Here is a 27,822-nt window from a genome sequence, read left to right on the forward strand (position 1 = left end):
TTTCTCTCTTCTTAGGGACTTCTCTTTTTTCTTTTTTATCAAGGACTTTCTTCTGCTTTTTATTTTTCCATGAGCAAAGATTTTTCCAAAAGCAAAGAGCTTCCACGAGTGAATTTTGTCGAGTGGGCAATGAAAAACGAGTCCCAAGATGAGTGGTCCATACGGGGGCACTTTGGGTATACCGGATACAGGCCCTTGGATGTAGCGTGAAGCACTGCTGTTTTTTCCAATTTCAGAAGCCCTTTCTGAGGAATTTGGAGTCTCTCCAGCAATAGTTGTAACAGCAGAAGTGACAAGGGGCCGGCTCCTTCTTGGTTGTAATCTTACTAGTAGAATATTATTTCATTCAAAAGAACAAAGAAAACGTGGCTTGACCGATTAAAGCCTATCACTCTGATGAACGTAAACAATTACTTACCCAGAGGCTTTTCAAGGTCGTCCTGTTCTTCCTTTTGATCTGTTTCATCACAACACCGTTTCCAAAAGGTATTTTTTGTTGTTGTCTGGAGATAGGGACCCATCAAAGTCCCTGTATTGATTTCACATGGGGGCACTACGGCCATACTGTCTTTGGGCTCTTGATTTTGGCGTTCGGCACTGCTGTTTGTTCCACTTTCAGAGCTTATTTCGATAGCATTTGAAGTCTCTCCACCACAGTCATAATAGCAGAAGTGACAAATTGGTCCTCTGCACGGTCAGCTCCTTCTTGGTTTGGGTGTAATGCACCATTTGTAACAGCGTCTGAAACAAACGCAATTACCTCCTGTTTGTGATGCAATCGACAATCTCTTAGAGAGAGAAATTTCGATTCAAGATAAGTTTGCTCTCTTTGTCAACTCCACTGTTAGATGCCATTTCTTATCGTGGACATTTTCAGGAGTTTTACCGTCAGGATTTGAAAGTATCTGGGACAGCACTTACAGCCTGATAAAGCTTTTGCGGGTGATGAATTTTTGCATAGCAACTATTACTGGAACTTCTTAAGTAAATTGCATCATTTAGAGGTCCTATGGATTGTCTAAATCTAGGACATAATCAACTTGTGCTACGTCTTTAATGCTACTTGATTAATCCACGATCTAAATTTTGTTGCTTTACGAGAAGTACAGGCACATTTGATTAGCATTTTTTGCTCAATTCAAATAATCACAGATAATGCTAAGTCTATTTTTTCTTGATATTCTTGAGCCGAGTTTAAAACAGATCTTTCGGAATAATCAGGGCAAGAAACTCTGGGATTACTCTTTATCTCCTCATTATCTGTACCATGAGACAAGGATTCCATTTCCATCTCAGAATGATCTCTGTTTGTGAATAAAGACCCACTCCCCGCCTGTCGTTCTGCTCCTGTCTGATGTCGTCGCCTTTCAGCTTCGGTCACGATTGAATCACGCGGATCATTCTTATCTAGTGATATGGAACAACATCGTAAGCTAGAGACGTTATCCGAACGTACTGCATGGTCTTTAAAACGAATTTTAGATGTGTAAGGATATATAATTAATCAAAATGGACAACAGCTATGTTCAAATGATTCTGAGAGCCTGAGTGATAACATGGGAGTAGAATTGGCAGAGCAAAAATTTTGAAGAGAAAACCTTCAAAATTACCCAGAGTAATTTGCCCTATATCTCCATGTTCTGAATCATCTAGTTTACCACCATTTGCATAAGTGTCAGCGGGTGATGGCAATAGCTATGCTTCATCATCCGCTTCCTAGTCACTCTGGTTATCATTGCCATCTGGAGAACTAACCAGTTGGGTATCATCAGTACCTGGTGTGAATAAATAAAACATCAATTATAGTCTGCTATAACCTACTTCTTGCTACACTTCTATAGCCAATAAAAAAATTGCAAAAAAATTCCTGACAATAGAATTACATGTATTTCATGATCTCCTAGTTTGGAACTGAACAGGAACGAGTATAGGTACTCCAAAACCCGCCCTAAAAAAAAAAAGCCTAAAGGATCTGCTGATGGTTAGTATAGCAGTAGTCACTGTTTGCTGTAAAACCTCTACTGCAGGAGATATGCTGTACTACATATCTGTATCTTATGATAAGAGTAAAAACTTACAATGTAGACAAACTTTCTTCTCCACGGCGTGCTTGAGCTCTAACCGATTAATGGTTTCATGGCTGTCTTCACTGCAAACCTTTGATAGCCTGTACGAATGAGTAAATGATGTAACATGTAGAGTCTCATTGAGCTCTATTGCATATTTTTACGACTTCTGTGCAACATTTCAGATACAATGGATCATCTTGCACAAACTAAACGTATAACGTATGGGTAGAAAAAGATACTGTAAGAGAAAAAAACGCTCACTGGGAAAGAACAAGAGAACGCAGCGGCCCTAATCTCTCGATCTGGAGTCCATTGTAAGGATCACAAGGTTGTCCAAGTTTATCTTACCCCAGAATCTGAAAATCGGTGACTTCCCTATAATCTCAGCATTAATTTTCGAGTGGCAAATAAGGCTCTAAATAACCTAGAAAATAATCGTTAAATTATCACCTTTCATTAACATCCTTAAGAAAATCTCCCAAAATGGTATGTCTACTTGCTTTAGCAACATCTCCAGGTAATGTAGAACTTTTTCTGAAGTAATTAAATACTACTCTTCCAGCTGACGTGTTAAAGACCATTTCGAGAAATTCACGGCCATTTATTTCAGCAGCTTTGTAAACAAGAAGTGTAAGAAGTTTTTCAGGTAGAGTGTAACTCCTCTCATTCACATTCGATACTCCTGCTGAAATAAACACATACAATGCATGGTTATATACGAAATGTACTTTAAAGAGTAGTTTAAAAAGATTGATCGTCGTGACTTTTCTAAATTAATCACAGCTGAAATTAAAGAGAGACCATTGTAATCCATTTCGACACTCAATTTAATATTACTCTTAATTCACAAAACATTTCAGTTAGAAAGCGCACTTTTCTGGTGGTAGTCGGTAAGAGTATAAGTTGGGTAGTTCAGTAACTAAACTACTCAACTGAGTAGTTTAGCTAGAGACCGGTGTAGCTGAGGTTAAAAAACTATTTTCCAATTGTCCTAAAAGATAATTATGTTCAAACCAATGAAAGTAATTTCAGTTGGCCAATATCATCATAGGGGCTCCCGATCCATCTTTTCATACGTGTGGGATTCCATTGCATCTCAGTTTAAATCCTATATTTTAAGAAGTTTCCTAATGCGATTATGTATTTTAAGATTGTCTGCCAGCCCTTCTGGTGGGGCATGACAAATGTATCGATCTTTAAATACAATCCATCCCCTGGGTGAATTAAGGACTAGCAATGATTATCGTGATATCACAAAACTTGAAAGATATATCACCATACTGAGACGAGGGTATCCAATACTTATCGACATTTTCAATCGAATTCATGACACTAAAAATTATAAATAAAAGTTGCACATGATCCCTTGCATACTTCTACACTAACTATATACCTGTCCCTCCTGCACCACAAGGGGTTGCCTCTTGAATACCACTGCCACTTCATTCATTAGTTCCAAAAAGACTCTTTAACGTATTGAAAAGCACACGCTGGCCCAGCTTAACCTTCGAGATCTGTCCAAGTATGACTTGATAATTGTTATTGGTAAATTCCAAAATATATAGGTAAAACCCATTGAGTTTCCATTCGAACCCTCATACTCCAGAGTTACCTTCATTCCTCTGAGAGAAATGAAACACAGCAAAGTGTCAATAGATTTAATATCGTATTACGTAGATTAACTATCTATAACAGTTAAATGATATTTCACTGTGTTATCATTATTTCGTATTATTAGTTTTGAAATATGGGTCGGTTAGAAACTAGTTTTCAATCAAGCAACACTTCCTTTATATTGACAAACCTGAGTTATTTCTCTTCTACAGATATATGAGCCTTGACAGCCTAGCATTTACTTCCGTGATTCATCATTCATGTTAGTTCACTTCACTTTATGTACACACTAGAACTCTACATATAAATAAACAAATGTTTACTTATTTATTTTGCCAGTGTGGGTTTTACCATTTTTTATGAGCAAAGGTGCCGCATCAATATCTTCAAATTTGGCCACAAGCTTTAATACGATGCAGAAGGGTATATCTTCCTACGAGTTTTTGTTAGAAATAAAGTAATCCTTTATTTAATTGAAAGAAATATTTACAAATAATACTCATAGTTTCGTAAAGGGTAAATTGACAGTAACTTCATTACTTCCTCTTTAAGTAAATGTTAAGTTGTTAAACCATATGGTTCAGTAAATAGAGACAAATAAATAAATAATAAATAAATTATAATAAATTAAATAAATTAATTAATTAATAAATAGAGACAAATCAAGGGGAAGTTATCCTAGCAATTCAGGCTTACACATGCAGAGTAAGGTTTAAATATTCAAAGCAATATCACAAAAATAAAAACAGGGATGACAACCAGAAGGCATGATATATGATCTACAGCTGTAACTCTAAGCTCATCTATTGCACTAGAAGCACTAGAAGCATGGTAAAAATCTAAATTAAAATATAATGCAAATGCTGCCCGGACCCGTTCAAGTAAAAATCAAGCAAATCCTGAGCTCAAAGCAAAGAATTACAAAGAATTACAAGCAAAGAATTACAGTCAAATCAACAATTGATTACCCCTATGGGTTCGGATGAAGAATATATTTGTTTGACCACTGCAACAATTAAAATAAAAAAATTAAAACAAAGAAATAAAAAAGTAAATTTCCATAAAAATTTTACACCAGATTTACAGTTAATTGTGGGAGTGAACAAAGCCAAACAGTATCATTTCTGCTCGTTTGGACTTACAATTTAATAGGAAAGAACCAATCAGAAATTTTATCCAAGAAAAAAATTGACAAAAACCTTTCGTCAATTTCAAAACTTGCACAGAGTAGCTCGTTCCGTCTAAAATCCTTGAGGCATCAGATCAATTGTTGAAGAAGAACCCTTAAAATTCAAGTCACCTGAGTTCAGCTTTAACAAAAATCAACAAGCATGGCCTGAGCGCCATATCAGATATTACTTAACAACCTGGGTTGCTCTATCTTGCTTGAGCGGCACATGGGATCATTGCCAGTACAGCTCTCGCACTCCATTAGCTAGAATTAATTATGGTAGACAATTACTAATGAAGAATTATAAACTGACAAAAAAAAAACCCTCTTACTCCCCATTATTTTTCAGTTTTTTGGAACAGCCACTTTGTTAATCAAATAATATTTTTTCTCCTCAGCTTTACCCTTAGGTGTGAGAAAGACTTAGCCTTTCACCTTTGAGTTACTTAGCTACAATCAGAACATCAGCACCATTTTCTTGTGTTGTGTAAACATGTGATAACTGTTTTTCTAATGTTCATCTTAGATATCCGGTTTACATCATATTTTCATCTATTTAACCATTACTTTATTGCAAATTTTTAATCCAACCCTAACCTCCGCATATTTGGCTTTCAAACCACATCTCCCGACCCGACCCCAAAGCAGAGTCACCATCCTCAGACGAACTGAAAATGCAAAGATGTGAATCAACAGTGTCTCCCAGAAACTATATACTATATTCAATTTTTAGAGAGAAAATAGTATCTGGATGCCAGGCTTATTCATCGCTAAAAACCATTCCCTTCTCCTCCCCCCCCGCCCATCCCTTGCCGACTCATCAAGGTTCTCTGATAGTTTGTTAGTTGCCTTCGATATTCAATGATGGAGAGCATCACCCTGACAATAAGTAGTAACGTATTGTCCTCAAGATTGCGTCACAGTGACCCTACGGTGGCTCAAATTTGAATCACTCGATCAGTTGTTCCTGCGTATTATTTACTAAACCATTGCAATTCCCAACTTTGATGTATTCTCTTCTCGTATCCTTTGTGATATCGGTGTCTGAAGGCTACCTCCACCAGAAAACAACCCAATCACAAAGCATGACACAAATATTCTTATTTTGGCTGGGTAAGGCATAAACAAAATTAAGATTTTGTCTTGTTTCTGAGTTCCAGGGCGCGTACGCTTGAGTGACAAGGCATCACATAGCAAGGTTTGATACCACATACTTAGACGGAGCTTCGAAACAGTCACTCTGAAGCCTAGGGAAATGGTTTGACGACTTCATATTAACTGGGTTGCGATCTCTTTTTTACTACAGTCCTAGACACACGGGTTTTTACCCATGAATATGTAATGCATCGATCGGAAAAAGCAATTTGAAAATTCCTAGCGTTAACGCGGCCTAGGAAGTCAAGGGAGGGCATGCATCTTATCAAAGATGGCGAACCCATTGAAGAGAGCTTCTGTGGGGATGACGGCTAATCTTTTGCCGATAATGTACTAGGGAATAGCCCTTTTATCAGAATGTGAAAAACTGAATATTCCCTCTTAACACATTGTTAGGAGATTAAAAATTAAACGTCAAGTTTCTTTTGTCAACTTCAATCTTGACCCGACGAAATAACCAATTTATTCTGCACGTTATATCTACAAGTTCATCATAGTATCACTTGGATCTTATTATATCTATTGATGGGTTCAAGTACGGAAGGTCTTAAAGGGTCAATACTTCTTACAGGCATCGACGGTAGCATTATCACGCAAACTGGCCGCAATTCAACGATAAAAGCGCCCATGTAGACAATTCAAATCAATCCCTTGGACAGTGTAATACGTTGCAATCAGAGAAACACTTGAAGTGTAGAGTTACGAATTTAGAATAAAATGTTCATTCCCAGTTGTACTTGGATCTATCAGTTTCGTCATCTTACAAGACTATCTCACCGCAAAAATACTCTTCTAACTTTCGTTTTCCATAACTGTTTCTGATGCCGCATTTGTTCTCTTTTTCCCACGTGTCCCGAAATATTATGGAGAAGTAAAACATGTTACAACTCTAGCCTTCAGACAATCAAAAAATAACCCCTACCCCTACCCCCTTGCGAGTAACTTATTTACGAGATGATCATAACAAACGAACCAGACATAACGACCCATGCGCTATCCAGGCTTAAATTAGGCTTTCATTCGAAACTTTTGACTGGGGAGGAGAGGGAGCCCTATGTGACAAAATGATATTTTCAACCCTCAAGTCCAATTAAAGAAAAACAACAACTTTCGTTTATAATTTGCTTGAAGATGAAAGAGGGGTGTGCTGTTGTTATTTGCGGAAGAGTAAACCGTCGGGTTTTTTCAAGAAGTAATGCCAAAAGAACTCTTAAAACATAAGCCGTTGACATTTTTTGGCGGTAGGCTGTTTGTGAAAGTCTTAACCCGCCCGCTTCGGTAGCAAGTCGAAAGATAAAACCACAAAAGCATCTGTTTGGTGAGAAAGCTGTCGGTGTATTTTAATTGAACATAATCTCTTCCTAGGATCTCACATTTGACTGCAGAAAAATATCTGAACCTATCTAAGCTCTGAATAAGGCCAATACATATTGTCGATAAGACCGGTAAACTTAACTCCATCAAGTCAAATTAACTATCACTGAATTCAATCATCTTAAGATGCACGGGGCTCCTCGCATAACCCTCTAGGCAACGCGTGACTTTCACTTAAAAATGTGGAAAAAAGATAGATATAGCTTCAAATTATTCAATTTATCATAAGATCTAAATATCAAAGGGACAAATTATGCTAAATATTATGGGAAAATTAAAACGGCCTAAATTCTCACGCGCATGAAAAAGCAGCTCACTGTGTTTTCCAGATTGTTTAGCAGTCTTTCGCTTCACAACATCAACATGCTCTTGTCCCAGCTTTTTATGTTGAATCTCCAGTGCACGCTTATAGCAGTCTTTTGCTTCATCTGTTTCGCCCAGATCACTGTGTAAAACACCCAGATTGTTGTAAGACTTCGCAACATCAACATGCTCATGTCCCAGGTTTTTAAGTTGGATCTCCAGTGCACGCTTATGGCAGTCTTTTGCTTCATCTGTTTCGCCCAGATCACTGTGTAAAACACCCAGATTGTTGTAAGACTTCGCAACATCAACATGCTCAGGTCCCTGGTTTTTAAGTTGGATCTCCAGTGCACGCTTATGGCACTCTTTTGCTTCATCTGTGTCGCCCAGCGCACGGTGTAAAGTACCCAGATTGCTGTAAGACTTCGCAACATCAACATGCTCAGGTCCCAGCTTTTTCAGTTGAATCTCCAGTGCACGCTTATAGCAGTCTTTTGCTTCATCTGTTTCGCCCAGATCACTGTGTAAAACACCCAGATTGTTGTAAGACTTCGCAACATCAACATGCTCAGGTCCCAGGTTTTTAAGTTGAATCTCCAGTGCACGCTTATAGCAGTCTTTTGCTTCATCTGTGTCGCCCAGCGCACGGTGTAAAGTACCTAGATTGTTGTAGCACCCTGCAACATGAACATGCTTAGGTCCCAGGTTTTTCAGTTGAATCTCCAGCGCACGCTTATAGAAGTCTTTTGCTTCATCTGTTTCGCCCAGATCACTGTGTAAAACACCCAGATTGTTGTAAGACTTCGCAACATCAACATGCTCAGGTCCCAGGTTTTTCAGTTGAATCTCCAGTGCACGCTTATAGCAGCCTTCTGCTTCATCTGTTTCGCCCAGCGCACGGTGTAAAGTACCCAGATTGTTGTAAGACGTCGCAACATGAACATGCTCATTTCCCAGATTTTTAAGTTGGATCTCCAGTGCACGCTTATAGCAGTCTTTTGCTTCATCTGTTTCGCCCAGATCACTGTGTAAAACACCCAGATTGTTGTAAGACTTCGCAACATCAACATGCTCAGGTCCCTGGTTTTTAAATTGGATCTCCAGTGCACGCTTATGGCAGTCTTTTGCTTCATCTGTGTCGCCCAGATCACTGTGTAAAACACCCAGATTGTTGTAAGACTTCGCAACATCAACATGCTCAGGTCCCAGGTTTTTAAGTTGGATCTCCAGTGCACGCTTATGGCAGTCTTTTGCTTCATCTGTGTCGCCCAGATCACTATGTAAAACACCCAGATTGTTGTAAGACTTTGCAACATCAACATGCTCAGGTCCCAGGTTCTTCAGTTGAATCTCCAGTGCACGCTTATAGCAGTCTTTTGCTTCATCTGTGTCGCCCAGGGCACGGTGTAAAGTACCTAGATTGTTGTAGCACCCTGCAACATGAACATGCTTAGGTCCCAGGTTTTTCAGTTGAATCTCCAGCGCACGCTTATAGAAGTCTTTTGCTTCATCTGTTTCGCCCAGATCACTGTGTAAAACACCCAGATTGTTGTAAGACTTCGCAACATCAACATGTTCAGGTCCCAGGTTTTTCAGTTGAATCTCCAGTGCACGCTTATAGCAGTCTTTTGCTTCATCTGTTTCGCCCAGCGCACGGTGTAAAGTACCTAGATTGTTGTAAGACGTCGCAACATCAACATGCTCAGGTCCCAGGTTTTTCAGTTGAATCTCCAGTGCACGCTTGTAACTCTCTTTTGCTTCATCTGTTTCGCCCAGCTCACTGTGTAAAACACCTCGATTGCTGTAAAAGCTTGCGGTATCAGTCCTACCATGATCTTCAGCATCCCTTATGAGGCAAAGGATCCATTTCTCAGTTTCAGGTTGTGGATCCTTCAGTGACGCATCATTTAGTTGTAGATTGTGAAGCAATTTATCTACAACCTTTTTTGGGGCGTCCGATGTTAACTGGGGAGACTCGCTAACTTTGTGAGGCAAAACAAAAGATTTGTATCCATTCCCTAAAATATCAAAAAACAACGACAGCGAAAGACAAAATGAGCCACAAAAAATAAATTTAACATTTAGGTAATGAAAATACCTTGATAATTTCTTTCTGTGAGTTGCTATTTCTACCAACTAACCTTCTTGTTTGCTTTTTTCAGCTGAGGCCGTCTGACCTCTAAGCATTTCCTTCAACTCTTCTATTTCAATTTCTGTCCTCTCAGTTGTTTCTCCGAGTCTTCTCTCCATGATGCTTCTCATGGTTTCCAGCAAATCTGAAAATTTCAAAAGGTATGCGCACTTTCCTGAGCAAATTTCAATCACAGCTTCACGTTTAGGTGCAGATAAAACAATGGTACGTATATCAATATCTAGTCGATTCAGAATAGATCAAACTCAAAATAAGACGCTAAGAAATCATAAAAATGCACTCCAGCACTTTTACACAAGTACCCACGAACAGACAAAAATACTGGAAATGAAAACATAGTGTCAAAATTTGAGTTAATTCTTCGTTTTCCACATATAACGCTAGCATAACTTTCCAAATATGTCACTAGTTCCGACCAACTAACCTTCTTGTGTGCTTTTTTCAAGAGATATGAGTATTCAAGAAGTGATGGATCACATACTTTCAATCAAGCTTGTAAGCTCCTCCTTTCAAGTTAGAACAACGTCCCTTGATGGGTATCGGAATGTAAGAATGACAACGAAGGACAGTTTAAACACTAAGCCCTCTTTACTTGACTCGTACGCAGGCGGGGCTATATTTGAAAGAGATTTCCCAGAGATTTCCGAACGCAATTTCAAAGAGTTTGCCTCTAACTACTGTCAAACTAAAACAGGAATAAAAAAGTGAGCTTCTCCTGTTGTTATTGAGGCTTATCCCGACTACTTTTCAAGTCCCAAAGGGCCTTCTTATGATTTGTTCTGTAGATACCGATTACTAAGATGTAAATTTTCAAGTTGGTGGCATTCAGTTGATAATACATGGGGTGACAAAGGAGGATCTGATTCTTCTTACATTGATCATTGGCATTCTCTCTTGCAGACACCAAACGCAAAACAATTTGTACCAAATTAGCTTTAGCAAATGTATTCAATTTTAGAATATGTGAATCAAATCATTGACAAAGATAACTTCACAGAAACTGATACTGGCGAGAGAGAGAAGAATAAATGATTCTTGCTGACCTGAAATTCAATGGCAATGATGTGCCTGAACAACCCTATGTTAGTCAAACTGACATCAACCATGCTGAAGACCAGACACTTTACAACAGAGCAAATAGGTGATATGCCCCACTGGATTGAAGAGGGGAAAAATGCTGTTATAAGGAAACAAATGCAACACCAGTGCCAATAGTAATTGACAAAATGAATTACAATCAAACAGTTGCTTTCAATATATCAAAGATCACTTAAGTTGGACAGGAACAATAATCAACTTTTAATGATAATTACTGGTTTTGGTGGTTCTTGCAAAAGTTTTGAAATAAAAGCAGTCACAAATATCCTAAATGAACAATGTAAAGTATATGCTTTCTTTGGAATAGCTGCATTTAATAGAAAGGGAACTACTCTCCATACACCTCTGCAGCCATTGGGCAGAATGGCTATTGTTCTCGCGACATTTACTTGCAGTGGCGAAAATGTTATAGATCTGTAATATAAGCGTCGAAGCATAAACAGGGAGGCTCTCATTGGTCGAAGATCACGCGCACTTTCCTCCAAAGGGAATACTGCCTTAGCTCATTAACTTGTCAAGGCGGAGCTAAGAAACAAAGGCCTCGAAACTTATTGTTTCATCTATTGTTTCTGATAGCACACTTAAAGCGCGCGTATTTCAAGCTGGCTATGCGTTGCATTTTTAAAGTCATTTACGTTCGATTTTTTTCAAAAGCCACAACACTTTCATCTCTCGCTACAACCTAAACAACATACATTTCGCTTCATATCAAGCCTACGACAGTTTGATAAACAGCGGGTGTTTCTATTATTTATCGCTTGGGATTCGATTGTCTTATCGAAGAATTACATACATCATAAATGAAGGACGAAATAAAGTCTTTGAATCGCTCTAACGCAAGTTTTTCCGAATCGACGAAAGGAAAAAAACCTACGAAGTAGAGCATAGGAACAAATGCGCTATTTTAGGATTACAGTTTCCTCGAGCTTTTTATGATAATTCTATCCCTGGACTGGAACTGATCATCAGCATACTTTTCTTGATGCCTGAACACCTGTTCCCAAGCCGAACATTACTTAGCGGTATTTATTCCCATTCCACGCAGTAGCTATCTCATCTGACTGCATCCGATTTCGCTTTTTTCGATCGTGGTGGGAGGCTCGTAAGCCCCCCGTTAAGGTTTGTGTTTCACTTTCCAGAAGTGCTCTTAGGATTCATCGCCTCGAGAAGCTTAGAACCCCAGAGAGTTTTCTGACGCTTTAAAGGTGGTGGCGGGGATCCAGCGAGCTCTGAAAAGAGATCCTGGTCGCATTCAGATTGCCGAGCAATCGGGGATTCAGTGAGCTCTGAAAAGAGCTCACTGAGGTAGAGGTGAAAAGAACGGGCCATTGAAGTCATCTGCTTTGGCAAGGTTGCAAACTGATTTAAAAGGACTCAAATATGTAATTATCAACGAATTTTCTATGATTGGCCAGAAAATGTTTGGTTGAATTAACAGGCGTTGTAAGGAAGCAACTGGCCGCCCCATTTTTCCATTTGGTGGAATTTCTGTAATATTAGTTGGAGAGATTGGTCAATTACCTTCCATAGGTGATCAAGTTAAATATCGCACTAAACCAACGATTAACATTGCTTTAGAAGGGTACTGCATGTATCGAAAGTTTGCAACAGTTGCTAAGAGAACGAACGAGCAAAAGGTGCAGAGGTTGTAGAGCAACAGTTTAGAAACCTTCAAACAAGAGAAAAAAATGGAAATTCAACTCTTGAAGACTGGAATTTGCTTTTGTCGAGAACACCTCAGAATGCCAAAAACATCACAAATTTTAAAACCTCTGCCGTCAAACTGTCATTTGGTACTGAATAAGTTGCGACAGATAACTTTACAAGGCTTAAGCAACTTGAAGAACTCATTGTACAGATCAGTTCATATCACACCAACCTTAAAGCAAAGCACCTTGGTGCAAAAGACATGGGTGGCTTAGAACCAACTATATATTTAGCCAGAAAAGCTGGAGTTATATTAGCAAGGAACCTTTGGGCTAGCGTACAACTTTGCAATGGAAGTATGGGAACTGTAAAGCACATAATTTTTGCACAGAACCAAAGGCCACCCAGGCTACCAAGTACTGTTATTCTGCAGTTTGATAAGGATGATTACATAGGTCCAAGCTTTTGTGAAAATACGCCAGATTGTGTGCCCGTTTTTCATTTCTCCAGTAACATCATATATAAATGATACAAATGGAGTAAATCTTTAAAAACAGCAGCTGCTATTAAAACTCGCTGAGTCCATAACCATTCATAAGTCAAAAGGAAGAAGCTAGGCTGAACATTTTGGAAGAAAAGACTTGGCATAACTACAAAAAGAAACTTGCAATTAAAGTCTAATTACATCTTTTGCAATGTCTGCCACCATAAGTCAGTAAATATTACCTAATAAACTTCTACACTAACAGTTATGAAGTATACATTGTATAGACAGTAGAATGTTAAGTTGTTTTATCAGCATCATTAAGTTCACTAACAAATCATTCAACTCTCATTTAACAGATGGATAATTCTGCCGGCCTAAGTCCTACAAAGGGGACAAATATGGGATCCCTAAATCCCAAAAATTTACACCTCTGTCAAGCTCGAAAAGCAAGTTTTTCTCTATTATATAATGTATTATTATTCGTTACTGTTTATGCCTACTATTGCTGATGCCCATCTCTACTTAACAGTCTCAACCACAAACCAGTAGTACAGGAAAGAAATGATCAATCTAAACAACAAGAGTGACATCCCCATTCTTCCCTGAGAAAACATTAATATTATAACTCCTTAAAACAGGGATTAATATTTGGTAAACTGTACCATGGCAAACTACATACATACGCACATACTTTATTGAGACTCCCCTCAATAGGGCTTATCAGTCACAATATTGAATATTACATAATACTGGAAATTAAGAAACTTATGTCAGTAATTTAATTCAATTTATAATATATTCAAAGTTATTCAAAATATAGTCAAACCTATTTCGAATTAAATAGTATCCGCTTAAAACTTTTTATTTCTTTAGTGTTCTTTATATCGTGGGCTAGGCCGTTCCATTCCCTTGGACCCCCCCTCCCCCCCCCAAAAAAAGGCCGTTTAACAAAATATTTATGTCAATTATCTGGAGCTAAGCCATTAACACATTTGAATGCTAAAACTAAGTCATTGAATAAAATTTTCTCCGTAACATCTAACCTTCTGAGAGATCTCCGTCGCTAAGAGGTGTGGCACACTTCCTTAAACCTAATTCAACTCTAGAAGCAAAATTGTGTGCCAACTGCAGTTTGCGTAGATTACGTTTAGATGTGTTCCCCCACACTACGGAACAATAAAATAGTTTACTAAAAACAAAGCTATTTATAAGTGATAAAGTGTTTTTTTGTCTAAAAGGTGGTTAGATTTATTTATCTGTACTAACTAGTTAATGCAACAAGAGGCTGTTAGTTATATGTACAACATAAGTAAGATATGAATCAATATATACCACGAGATCCTTAGCAAACGAAACTGGTGAGAAAGTTTTGCCTAACAGGGATAAGGAGATATGAGGTAGCCTCTTAATAAGTTGTGCTGAGCCAACAACCACTAATTTTGTCTTCTCAGGGTTTATAAGTAGAGAATTCTTTGCACACCATTTACTGATGTTCCTTAGATCTTGGTTTACGGCTGTCATAGCACTTGATGAGTCTAATACAGTAAATTTAAAGTGCAGCTGACTATCATCAACATACGCAGCGGGTTGACTGTGGGTAATGACGCTGATTAAATGATTGATGTAAATAGTAAAAAGCACAGGACCCAAGATTGATCCCTGAAATTATTTAAACCGTAATCCGCAGGCTGTAAAATATTGCACATCAAATTTTGAGGCTAAATTTTTGTGTATTTTCAAAGAATAGTTTTTCTTCAACAGATTGCAACGTATATATTCGAGAAGTTCAAGACCTCCAGCAAAGTAAAAACTCCAAGAACTTTTACTTTGACATACGACTACAAACTGCAAAAGATAAAACCAAATGTGTGAGAGTTATGGTCCAAAGAGGAGAGTCATCCAAGCGAAAATTTTTTTTCTGTATAAATTACAAACCCAGCAACCGATAACACTATCCAATCTCCAAGTAGCAACAAGCAACATGGTATTCGTAAGCAAGGGTACAGCTATTCAAAAAGCACCTCCACATTCCATTTACTTTCCATTCAAATCACTGGCGCCAATGACACCAACATCTGTAGATACTATCCCTAAATACCACTCTGGAAATAACACTGTCTCTAGTTGTATTAAATGGCTTGGAGAACCAGTGAAACCAGAACATGCAACTAAAATGGTGCAAGAAGCTAAAATCACCAGCCCTACTGGAGCTATTAATTTATCAGTCTGGGATAGCCACATCCAGTAGATTGAAGGGAAAAAATTTTACACTGTCACTGACTGCAAGCTCGAGCAGCATTATGGAAAACGCCTTGCCAGTAAACACAACAGTTACCAAAGCATAAGAGCAGGACATCTCCTATGTTAAGCCATCACAGAACCAACCAAACTGGGTTTGCTGTCCAAGTATCATGAACGTTTATCCAACTGTTTATCCAGTGTGCCACAACAAAGACCGTCGCAAAAAAATTAGTGAAATCCTGGGTCTAGGATTGTACGTTGTACATTGCAACAGAGCAATGCCTCTAAAAAACTGTTATATCGAGATGAACATTAATTTTCATCTAGAAAAATAGGGACAGCACTTATCAGTGACAGTATTTCCAAAAATTGTGGGGAACTTCCTTCAAGAGGACATTTTTCAATACAAGGACAACATTGACGACTTGACCGAGAAGTTGTTGTTGCTCAAAAATGTTGATTTTGAGCTTTCTCAGAAAAACAAACTTGTTGTAAATATGAAAAGCCATACCTCATCTTCACAGCTAAAGTGAAAAAAAAACTATCTGTAAAAAACAAAATGTAAAGCCTTAACCCTTTAAGTCTCAGAAGTGATTTACATGTGACCTCTCTCTCTAATATCAATACCTTATCCAGCAAGCAGGTAATGAGAATACCAAAACTTATCAGGTACAAGTTTTTGTCTTGATCTAAAACCAAACACTTGTCACTAATTTACAAGGAACGTGTAGTCAGTATAGGGGAGAATTAAGAATTAGATCTAGGGAGTTAAAGGGTTAAGTAAGACAGACACTAGTGATCACTGAACATGGTGTAGTGGTTAACAGTTTTCATGAGATTCTTTAACTTTTAAACTATTTTCGAGTGTTCAGTCAATTGAGTTGAAGGTTCTTTATCAATGATTCCTCAACCAAAACGTGAACAGTTTGATTCATTTGTTCTAATTAGCCTTAGTTACAATTTTATGATAGGCTGTTAAAGAGCTTAATTACAACTGTAGCTAACTACAAATTGTAAGTTTAGCTCTAAATGGAAACAAACGTACAATTTATTATGTTAATCACCATCTTTTCTAGCGATATCTTGATGATGGCTTGATAATTATTATTTTCGTTATTGTTAACATTTTTGCAAATTACTCACCTAATTAAAAAATCGATTTTTTGCTAGAGGAAACCACCATATTTTTATAATACAAAACGTTGGTTTTAGAAGAAAATCAAATGGTATATTGTGTGTTTGCAATAGATTTATATTGCCTGGTTTATGGATAATTAGATTATGAACCATTATATTTTCGAGCGATAAAGAGTTGCGGGTTTAGTTATTATTGTTGTAATGGTTATTGGTGACTTTTTTTCTCGCAAAAAGTTACACAAATTTATTAACATACAATACGTTGCGGTTAAACAGAATATTCATACAATACTGTATGATTATAATATGTTTTATTGTCCAATGTACGGAAAAAAATGTTGTCTGCTTACATGGATGTTAACTTCAACAAAATTTTTGACGAGTCCAATTTTCGACGGCCGTATCTACAGTGTTTATATTCAATACACATCGTCATAAACAGGTGTTCAAGCGCAGGGGCAGTTCTAGTGAACATTATTTCTAATTTAACTACGAGTTCCTAAGAAGTAATTTTGTCACAGTTTAACCTTCTTTATCTCGAGCAATCATGAGTGGAACCTTTTGAGGTTAAGTAAGCAGTTCTTTAACAAAGTTATACATTACCTGACCTGTCCGGCAAAGTATACCGGTAATTTTATTCTAGAGGACACTTGGGCGATAAAAGCCAATCAGATTGTGGAATTAATATCTCTACAAAAGCTGTGCCAGGAATGCAAACTTTTACTTACCTGGAGGCTTATCGACGTTGTTCAGTTCTTCCTCTTGATCTTTTCCACCACAATTACGTTCCCATAGGGTGTTTCCCATTTCCATTATGATAAAGGGACCAGCTTCTCTCTCCTCATTGTCTCCATACGGTGGCACTTTAGTTATACCGGATACAGGCTCTTGAATGTGGCGTGAAGCACTGCTGTTTTTTCCAACTTTAGAAGAATTTGGAGTCTCTCTAGCAATACTTGTTACAGCAGAAGTGACAATATGGTCATTGGGGGGGCCGGCTCCTTCTTGGTTGCAATCTGACCAGTAGAAAATAATGTAATTCAAAAGAACTAAGAAAACGTGGCTTGACCGATTTAGGCCAATCACATTGATGAGCGTAAACAACTACTCACCCAGAGGCTTTTCAAGGTCGTCCTCTTCTTCCTTTTGATCTGGTTTATCACAATACCATTTCGAAAAGGTGTTTTTTGTTGTCGTCTGGATATAGGAAGCCATCAAATTCCCTGAATTTATTTCACATGGGAGCACTCTGGTCATACTGTCTGTGGGCTCTTGGTTTTGGCGTTCGGCACTGCTGTCTGTTCCTCCTTCAGAGCTTAATTCGATAGCATTTGAAGTCTCTCCAGCGACAGCCATGACAGCAGAAGTGACAAAATGGCCCTCTGCACGGTCAACTCCCTTTTGGTTTGGGTGCAATGCAACATTTGTAACAGCGTCTGAAACAAACGCAGTTACCTCCTGTTTGTGATGCAATTGACGATCTCTTACAGTGAAAAGTTTCACGATTCAAGATAAGTTTGCTCTCTTTGTCAACTCCACGCTGAGATGCCATTTCTTACCGTGGACATTTTCAGGAGTTTTGCCGTGACGATTTGAAAGTATCTGGGACAGCAGTTATAGCCTGATAAAGCTTTTGCGGGTGATGAATTTTTGCATCGCAATTATTACTGGAACTATTTAACTACGTTGCGTCATGTAGAAGTCCTATTGATTATTTAAATCTTGGGCATAATCAACTTGTACTACGTCTGAAATATTGCTTAATTAATCAACTGGTCTAAACTTTTTTGCTTTTAAGAAGTGCAGGCTCATTTGATCAGCATCCTTTGCTCAATTCAAATAATTACAGATAATGCTACACCTATTTTACCTTGAGCCGAGTTTAAAAAGGACTTTTCGGAATAATCAGTGCAAGAAACTCTAGGATTACTCTTTATCTCCACATTATCTGTACCATGAGACAAGGATTCCATTTCTATCTCAGAATCATCTCTGTTTGTGAATAAAGACCCACTCCCCGCCTGCCGTTCCGTTCCTGCCTGATATCGTTGCCTTTCGGCTTCGGTCGCGATTGAATCACGAGAACCATTCTCATCTAGTGATATGGAACAACAAGGTAAGCTAGAAATGTTATCAGGAGATACTGCATAGTCTTTAAAACAAATTTTAGATGTATAACGATATATAATTCATCAAAATGGACAACAGCTATGTTCAAATAATTCTGAGAGCCTAGGTGATAACATAACAACAATATGGGGGTAGAATTGGCAGAGCAAGAATTTCGAAGAAAAAAAATTCAAAATTACCTAGAGTAATTTGCCCTATTTCTCCATGTTCTGAATCATCTAGTTCACCACCACTTGCATTAGTGTCAGCAGGTGATGGCAACAGTGATGCTTCATCATCTGCTTCGTAGTCACTCTGGTTATCATTACCATCTGGAGAATTTACCAGTTGGGCATCATCAGTACCTGATGTGAATAAATAAAATATCAATTATAGTCTGCTATAACCTAATTCTTGCTACACTTCTATAGCCAATAAAAACATTTCAAAAAATTCCTGACAATAGGGTTACATGTATCTCATGATCTCCTGGTTTGGAACTGGCTAGGATCGAGTATAGGTACTCCAAAACCCGCCTTTAAAAAGACTCTTAAAGGATCTGCTGATGGCCAGTATAGCCGTCCTCACTGTTTGCAATAAACCTCTACTGCAGGAGATATGCTGTGCTACATACCCGTATCTTAAGATCAAAGTGAAAACTTACGAGGTAGACAAACTTTCTTCTCCACAGCGTGCTTAAGCTCTAACCAATTAACGGTTTCATAGCTGTCTTCACTGCAAACTTCCTTTAATAGCCTGTAAAAATGACAAAATGATGTAGCGTGTACTTTCTTATCGAGTTCTATTGCATATTCTTGCAACTTCTGTGCGACATTTCAGATACATTGGATCATCTTAGACAAACTACACGTATAACGTATGGGTGGAGAAAGATACTGTAAAAAGTTCACTGGAAAAAAACACGGGGACACAGCGGCCTTAATCTCTCGATCTGGAGTCCATTGTAAAGATTACAAGGTTGTCCAAGTTTATCTTACCTTAGCATATAAAGGTCGTTGACTTCCCTATAATGTCAGCATTATTTTCTGAGTGGCACTAAGGCTCTAAATAACCAGGGAAAGAATTGTAAAATTATTACCTTTCATTCACATCCTCGAGGAAGTCTCCTAAAATGATATGTCCATTTGCTCTAGCAACATCTCCGGGTAATGTAGAACTTTTCCTGTAGTAATTAAATACTACTCTTCCAGCTGACGTGTTAAAGACCATTTCGAGAAATTCACGGCCATTTATTTCAGCAGCTTTGTAAACAAGTAGTGTAAGGATTTTTTCAGGTAGAGCGTAACTCCTCTTAGTCACATTCGATACTCCTGGTGAAATAAACACATGCAATGCATGTTTTTATAAGAAATGTACTTTAAAGAGTAGTTTAAAGAGATTGACTGTCGTGAGTTCTCTAAACTAGTCCAGCTCAAATTAAAGAGCGACCAGTGTAATCCCTTTTGTCACTCAATTCAAAATTACTCTTAGTTCACAAAACATTCACGGTAGAAAGGGCACTTTTCTTGTGTCAGTCGGTAAGAGTATAAATTGAGTAGTTTGATAAATCTCAGAATGTTGCCAAGAGGTTACGGAATGCACTCCTACTGTATACGAGAATTCTAAACTATTTGTGAATTCCATGAGACAGTAAGTGACGTAAAATACGGTAATTAAGTATTAAGAGGCGACCTCTATAAAAGCGGCCCAGGGCATTTCGCATCGGAATAAAGTTTTCCCTCAAACTTTGCCCAATAATCTACCTTTGGTAGCGAGTAAATAAAACCACATTAGTTTCTGGAAATACGTTAAAATAAAATTTTTAGAGCTCTCAATAGTCAAAGCTGCAAAAGGCCCTTTTTTGACCGCTTGCGACATCGTAAATTTCAAAAGTTAAAAAGCCCGGTCCTCGTATCACACCGCATGCAGCAAAATATCTTTTGTATTCTTAGACTGTGTAATATGTATGGTGTATAAAAAGCATTTCAATTTTTATATTCGTTTATTCAGAGGTTCGTCATGATATATTTAATAACACACGTTAGACAGCTTTCTGAAATTGGTCAAAAGTACTCTTTCTTTCTTGGTTTATATTGCTCAAGTCCAGACCAGACCATTGAAAAATCCGCTTGATTTCTTCTAATAAGATGTTTGGCATAAGAAAAATATAAAAACATCTTGCACTTATTGGTTTTCTTCGCCGTGGTGACTTCAAACTTTTAGCGATTTTGCTAGCGTGACAGCCGATTATGCAAATTAGTTCATTGAGCAAACTCCGACCGTTTTACATAAGTAGCCCAATAAATCTTGGATTTTGGCCATTTTAAGTTGAAAATATAGTAGGACAGAGCTTTTAGACCACACTGATTGATACTCTAAACATTTTAAAAGGCCAAAATTTGACGAATTTTTCTATCTCGTGACGAAAGACGTCAACAACAACGTATCGAATATCATAATTTGATTAGCGCTCAGTCAACCTTTTAATGGCAATTTGTTATTTCATATTTGAGTTCTGACAGCTTACGCTATTCAAACCTGTGTGAACATTTCGGAACCAAACTACAGTATTTTATTTAGTGCAACTGGCGATAACAGCGCACACTAAAATATACCGTGACCAGTGACTCTGTCACGTAATTCAATTGTGTAATTATCCTGAATTACTTCTCCCATCTAGATAAAGCAGCGATAACATCGTCTTTTGGCTCAGAATTCTAGTCGGCAGGAATAAGAGAAAATTTTGTCTGCACACCTGACTTTATGAGAGTTTCTATTCACAACTTTAGAACTTTCTTGTAGAAAAGGACTCCGCGTTTTTAAAGGAAATAAATTATTTCGTTACGTGTCACCTAATTTTTCCAACAATTAGCCATATCTATGTTGTAAAGTGCGTAATCCTGTTAGCTGTAATTCAATTGCTTCTTTCGGTACTGATTTGCTTTTGATTAATAACACTAAATTCTTGAAGCAGCATTCGCAGTAAGATGTCTTGCTTTCTGTCGCATTCCTTAGAAGCTTCGTGCGGAGACTCACGAGGAGTTTCCGGGTTGTTTAATTTACTTCAGTGTACTGACTCAGTAGAGAGTCATCTCTCCTTAATCCATTTGTCAAAAGAGAGTGTCACGGAAGGAGAGCTTATCCTAGCAAGGGCTGGCCTGTTCGATATAGATGACTCAGTTATGGCAAAAATGTTGGTCTGTGCAAAGCATAGGCACACCTATGGGAAGTTCTGGCGCCAAAGATCAGCGTGCCAGTATCCGACACACCCTGGTAGCGATTCCAAGGGGGCAAAGAGCCGGTATTCTGTCAATTTGGAAATGTCAAAGGCCATTTCTAAGATGTATGGCGTTCTCGTTCAAGTAGGTTCAGGTAGGAACAAGTGATTTAAGATACTGAAGTGGCTGATTTCAACCAATCTCTCCCGTTTTCTCCCCAATCGCTCGTCCGTATATTAATCCACTTTTTCATACGTCCAGTTATTTGTATTAACTGCTGCAACAAGCACAATGCTTCTGTGAAGGAAATGCCATGGGTCTCTTTGGAATCCACAGAGAAAGAAGACAGTGATTCCTGCGCTTATGTGAGGTAAAAGAGTTTGTGCGAATAAAAAGCGTTTGATATTGATGCATGCAGTTGTGTACATAAGCTGAGATACATAACCCTTTTCCAATAAGAAAATGCTCTACGGGCGGTAATTGTTAACAAATAACTTTAGTAATTAATCATAGCTTACTGGAGTTTTGCCTGTATCAGGGATCTCGAGGTAATTGCCTTTTGGTTACGTTAATTGCAAGACACACCGAAAGGTACATCTGTTTGTATCGATTCAGTTTTTGTAGATATTTTGTAAACTACAAAAGAGATGTGCCTAGTGCTAAAGCAGTTAGCCTGCGTACAAGGCTCTCGGCGAAAAGCCTGTAGTAAGCATCTGAGAGAACAGACGCCATGTCTTTCTCTCGCGTAACTTCTCGCTCGCGCGTGCTAGGTTTAATCACTCGCGCCCAGTTGACTTTGAAAGCATGTTACCTAGTTTATGTGTACAAATTCATCTAAAACTTGATATCTTTAATCGAAGGCCAAGCAAAGATGCCGCTCTAGAGAAGTTCAAACTAGCCATGAGCTCACCTATTACACCAAGTTCTTCCAGGCTATCCCACAGCACCAATGACGAAATGTGGACTCCTTCAGCCGTGTTGGCGCTTGACGAAAGCATAGAAATACAGGATTTCAGACCAACGAGAGGAAATGTCCAAGATCCAATTCAAGTTTTCAATGCATGCATTGATAGCCTCGCCGATGCTGTACAAAAACCCAGGATTACACATTTGGAATCCCAAGTAGATTGTTGGGAAAAATGCTCCTTTACTGAAAAATCTGAATTTGTGCAAAAAGCCGGGGAAGCGTGCCAGCTGTTGTGCGATGTCAGAGCTCCAAGAGATGGTAAAGCGTTATTCCAAGCAGTCGTAGACCATGAACAGAAGTGCAAGACAGCTATTGATGTTGGCCTTCAAACCCTTATGGTCGCCTATCAGAATGCTCCCACAAAATCACTTAAGACTCAAATACTGAGTATTTATGCTGATAGATTCTCAGCCAACGAGCTTAAACGCTTACATCAACCATTTGAAAACCTCTCCGATAGACAAATAAAGAAGGCAAGAGCACAGGCGAAGAGTGAGGGGCCTGGAGTGCCCATTGAAAAAATCCCGCGTCATAGAATCCGTATACAACATGGTCAGCTAGACCACTTCTTAGAGTTCACTATGAGGCCATATTACTATCAAGACGTAGCCTACGGTACTCGCACCATAAAACTTGAGAACGGTGAAGAGTTTGTCATACCTAACGTGGTGCGCACAGTGGCCAAGTGCACCATCATTAATCAATACATGGACCATTGCAAACAAACTGGATTTCAACCGATAAGTAAATCCACGATGTGGAGAGTACTAGAAGTTCAAGGGGCCACACAGAGGAAATCATTGCGGGGTCTAGACAATACTGCAGCTGAGGGAGCGGATGGTTTTAAGGATTTTCTCCAAATTATAGACGAACTGGAACGCGTGGGAGCGGAAAAGGATTGGTGTAAAGAAGTTCGGAAGAGGCTTCAGGAGAGCAAGTTGTATTTGAAGACTACATACCATAATCACTGCAAAGAGGACGATAGCAAATGTGCCGATCACTGTAGGGTCTTTGCACTGAGCGATGCTGGTGACACTGACTTTCAGAAAGTATGCAGTCATAGCCACAACGTGAATTGTGAGGATTGTGAGAAGCTGAAAAGTGTTCTTGAAGAAGTAAGTGGTGTTATTTCTGAGTACACAAAGCAATTGGGTAAGGTTCAAGCGGAAGACCAACTTTATGAAGCAAAAAATGAGAAGAGAATCAGAATCAGTGCAAGCGTCAAATTCTTGACTCTTTGGAGGGAGATGAAGCATTTATAGTAGTTGACTGGGCAATGAAGTTTACAGCAATGAAGTTCCGGGAAAAGCAAGCAGAATGGTTTGCTAAGAGGGGAATCAATTGGCATGTGAGTAGCGTTGTTGTAAGACAGGAGGAAAGCCTAGAAGTAACTTGCTACGTACACCTTTTTAACAGCTGTAAACAAGACTGGTTTTCAGTGCTGTCAGTCCTTGAAAATCTCTTTGTCACCATAAAGTTACAAAATCCAGGAATAAAAAAGGCCTTTCTAAGATCAGATGAAGCAGGTTGCTATCACAACAGTAAGCTGGTATCATCCCTACGAGAGCTCGGACATCACCAGGGAATCGAACTCGTGAGGTACGATCATTCTGAGCCGCAGGCTGGAAAAGATATGTGACAGGATTTTGTGTCCGTTAAAAGCGTCAATCAGGAGATACTGCAACGAAGGCCATGATGTTGTTTCTGCCAAAGACATGTATAACGCATTGAAAGAGAGACCGGTCAAGGGAACGACGGCGTTAGTGTGCATAGTCCAGGAACAGAACTCAACCCTAGAAATTAACAAGATTGCCAATTTCAACAGCTTACACAACTTTGAGTTTACACATGAGGGCTTGCGCGTTTGGAGAGCGTTTAATGTTGGGCCTGGAAAGTTTATTCCATGGAATAAAATTGTAATTTGTCCACAGAAAAAGACGGATCTCGTGGAGGAGATTCCATTCTTCCCCACTACTGCTCGACGAATTGCATCAGCAGGAGAAAGCAATTATGGCAACGACGGTAGTACCTATCAATGCCCTGAGCCTGGTTGCGATGAAGATTTTAAGACCCAGGCCGACCTTGACCTTCATATGAACTTGCTAGTTCATCATGTGAGTCCTGTGCCTGCGAGCATGACTGAAAGTCTTTATGACAAAGTGAAGAGGGAGTGGGTTCATCACTTTCAGTCATTGTCATTAGGGAATGAAATTTCGACTGAACTGGTGGCAATGGCCACAGAACCCTTGACAAATGCTTCACAGCTTCCCATGGGATGGGCTCTTCATAAGAGAAGTGCAAGTGTACGGTTTTCGCAAAATGTCAGGCAATACTTGACACAGAAATTTAATATTGGACGAGACACTGGCAGAAAACAAGACCCAGAGCAAGTTGCAAAGGATATGCGAACTGCCTGCACTATAGATGGAGAGAGAATGTTCGATAGAGCAGAGTGGTTATCTAGCATACAGATTCAGGGTTTCTTCTCGAGATCTTTTGCTGCATGCGTTGTGATACGAGGACCGGGCTTTTTAACTTTTGAAATTTTCGATGACGCAAGCGGTCAAAAAAGGGCCTTTTGCAGCTTTGACTATTGAGAGCTCTAAAAATTTTATTTTAACGTATTTCCAGAAACTAATGTGGTTTTATTTACTCGCTACCAAAGGTAGATTATTGGGCAAAGTTTGAGGGAAAACTTTATTCCGATGCGAAATGCCCTGGGCCGCTCTTACAGAGATCGCCTCTTAACAACTGAGTTGATAACGTAAATTGACCACCGCAAGGAGTTTCAAAGCTGAAATTTTGAGCGTTAGCCCTTCGTCAGAGCGAATGGAGGAATTGTGGGTAGTGTGTCTTGTATGTCGTAAAATAGTCAGCTCTAATTTTTGGTTCTCCACAAATGTAATTGACAAGATTTCCCCAAACAAAAGAGACCTGTGTAGCCGAGGTTAAAAAACTATTTTCCAATTGTCCTAAAAGAGAATTCCTTCGTGAATTAAGGACTAGTAATGAATATCATGATACCACAAAACTTGAAAGATATACCACAATACTAAGACGAGGGTATCCATTACTTATCAAAATTTTCAATCGAATTCGTGACAGTAGAAATAGAAATAAAAGTTGCGCATGATTCCTTGCATCTTTATAAACTAACTATATACCGGTTCCTCCTGCACCACAAGGGGTTGCCTCTTGAATACCACTGCCACTTGATTCAATACTTCCAAGAACATTCTTTAACACATTGAAAATCATAGACTGGCCCAGCTTAACTTCCGAGAGCTCTCCAAGTATGACTTGATCATTTTTCTTGATAAATTCGAAAAAGGTAAAACCAATTGAGTTTCCATTCGAACCCTCATACTCCACAGTTACCTTCACTTTTCCAGCCACATGAGATGCTGACGAAAATGAAAGGCAGCCAAGTGTCAGTAGATTTAATATCGTAAGTAGATTAACTATCTACTACAGTTAAGTGATATTTCACTGTCTCGTCATTATTTCGTACTATTTATTTTGAAAGGCGGGCCGGTTAGAAACAAGTTTTGAATGAAGAAAAACTTCCTTGATGTCGACAAGCCTGAGTTATTTCTCTTCTGCAGATATATATCTGACAGCTGAGCATTTACTTCGAATTCATCATACATGTTATTCCAATTCACTGTATGTACACACTCGAACTTTACATATAGATAAACAAATGTTTACTTACTTATATTTCCAGTGAGGGTTGCACTACCGATTTCTATGTCCAAAGGTACAGCATCAATATCCTCAAAGTTGGCCTTAAATTTTAACTTTCTGTACTTCCTAGGCAACTTTAGTGCCAAAGTGATGCTGAAGCGTATATTTTCCTAGGAGTTTTTATTAAAAACAAAGCAATCTTTTATTCAATTAAAAGAAATATTTACAAATGATACTCATAGTTTCGTAAAGGGTAAATTGATAGTACATACATTACTTCCTCTTCAAAGCATATGGTTGTGTAAGTAGAGAAAAATCAAAGGGAAGTTATTCTAATAATTCAAGCTTACACATCCAGAGTATGGTTTAAATGCGCAACGCAATATCATAATAAATACAGGCGGAGATGACAACTAGAAGGCATGATATATAATATACAGCTGCAAGTCTAGGCTCATCTATTGAACCAGAAGCACTAGAAGCACGGCAAAAAAAGGAATCCAATGAAAATATAATGCAAATGCTGCTCAGACCGGTACTAGTAAAAATCAAATGTAGAACCTCAGAAACTTATAATCAGCTAATAATATCCAGTGTTGGTTTATAGTATCATACAGGTAAATAGTTTTTTTTTGTGCGCGTTGATTTGCTAGATCGTAATTGTTGGTTTCTGTGTGATTTACTAAGACAGTTATCCATCTCAGTGTCAGTGAAAGTGGTGGATATTTACCTGGCCGCTTCGCAGCTAATGGTAAATATCCACCACTATTCACCTCCACTTCTTGGGTTAATTGTTAGTTAAACTTAACCAAAACCTCCACACAAGGCTTAATAGCACAACATAGACAAGGTTACAAAAATAAGTCTAAATTGATAGCAAATTAGTTATATTGTTCCAAGCAAATCCCTGAGTTCAAAGCAAAGTATTACAATCAAATCAACAATGGATTACCAGTATGGGTCCGGATGAAGGAAATATTTCTTTGACCACTGCAACAATTAGGACACGGAAATTAAAAAGCAAATTTCCATAACAATTTTACACCATCTGTACAGTTAATTGGGGGAGTGAACAAAAAAGGCATCATGTCTGTTTGTTTGGACTTTCAATTTTAAAGGAAAGAACCAATCAGAAATTTAATTGAAGAAAACATAAAAAAACCTTTTGTAAATTTCAAAACTTGAACAGAGTAGCTTGTTCTGTCTTAAATCCATGAGGCAACAGACCAATTGTTAGAGAAGAACCCTTAAAATTCAAGTGAGCTTAGTTGTACATGCTTCAACAAAAATGAACAAGCATGGCCCCAGTGCTTTATGAGATGTTACTTAATAAACTGGTTATAGTAGCTGTATCTTGCTCAAGCAGCACATGGGATTATGGCCAATACGGCCC

At 38.5% G+C, this 27,822-nt stretch overlaps 1 protein-coding gene and 1 long non-coding RNA gene across 3 annotated transcripts in view; both read right to left on the minus strand.

Annotated features, from left to right (window-relative positions):
* Positions 1–285: 285 nt before the first annotated feature.
* On the minus strand, positions 286–2,188 carry LOC149044769 (uncharacterized). 2 transcript variants are annotated; one of them, XR_016186527.1, is made up of 4 exons: positions 2,079–2,188; positions 1,611–1,775; positions 1,267–1,407; positions 286–741 (listed from the first exon to the last, which is right to left on the minus strand). It is a non-coding gene; the product is annotated as an uncharacterized LOC149044769 (long non-coding RNA). The 2 variants fall into 2 exon arrangements; XR_016186526.1 differs by having other exon boundaries at positions 1,611–2,185.
* Positions 2,189–7,323: 5,135 nt separating this feature from the next.
* LOC113671475 (uncharacterized) overlaps positions 7,324–27,822 on the minus strand; it is a 29,887-nt gene continuing 9,388 nt past the window's right edge. The window contains exons 11-21 of the mRNA XM_089206148.1: positions 27,382–27,419; positions 26,458–26,599; positions 25,907–26,146; positions 19,657–19,888; positions 19,222–19,313; positions 18,758–18,922; positions 18,319–18,543; positions 17,561–17,884; positions 17,177–17,464; positions 9,828–9,962; positions 7,324–9,704 (exon numbers count right to left, since the gene is read on the minus strand). Coding sequence (XP_089062274.1) covers positions 7,615–9,704; positions 9,828–9,962; positions 17,177–17,464; positions 17,561–17,884; positions 18,319–18,543; positions 18,758–18,922; positions 19,222–19,313; positions 19,657–19,888; positions 25,907–26,146; positions 26,458–26,599; positions 27,382–27,419 — 3,971 coding nt within the window. The 3' untranslated portion in view covers positions 7,324–7,614. The remainder of the gene's footprint in view (positions 9,705–9,827; positions 9,963–17,176; positions 17,465–17,560; positions 17,885–18,318; positions 18,544–18,757; positions 18,923–19,221; positions 19,314–19,656; positions 19,889–25,906; positions 26,147–26,457; positions 26,600–27,381; positions 27,420–27,822) is intronic.

The sequence above is a fragment of the Pocillopora damicornis genome, chromosome 5 (assembly GCF_964200805.1).
Source record: "Pocillopora damicornis chromosome 5, jaPocDami1.2, whole genome shotgun sequence".
Lineage (NCBI taxonomy): Eukaryota > Metazoa > Cnidaria > Anthozoa > Scleractinia > Pocilloporidae > Pocillopora > Pocillopora damicornis.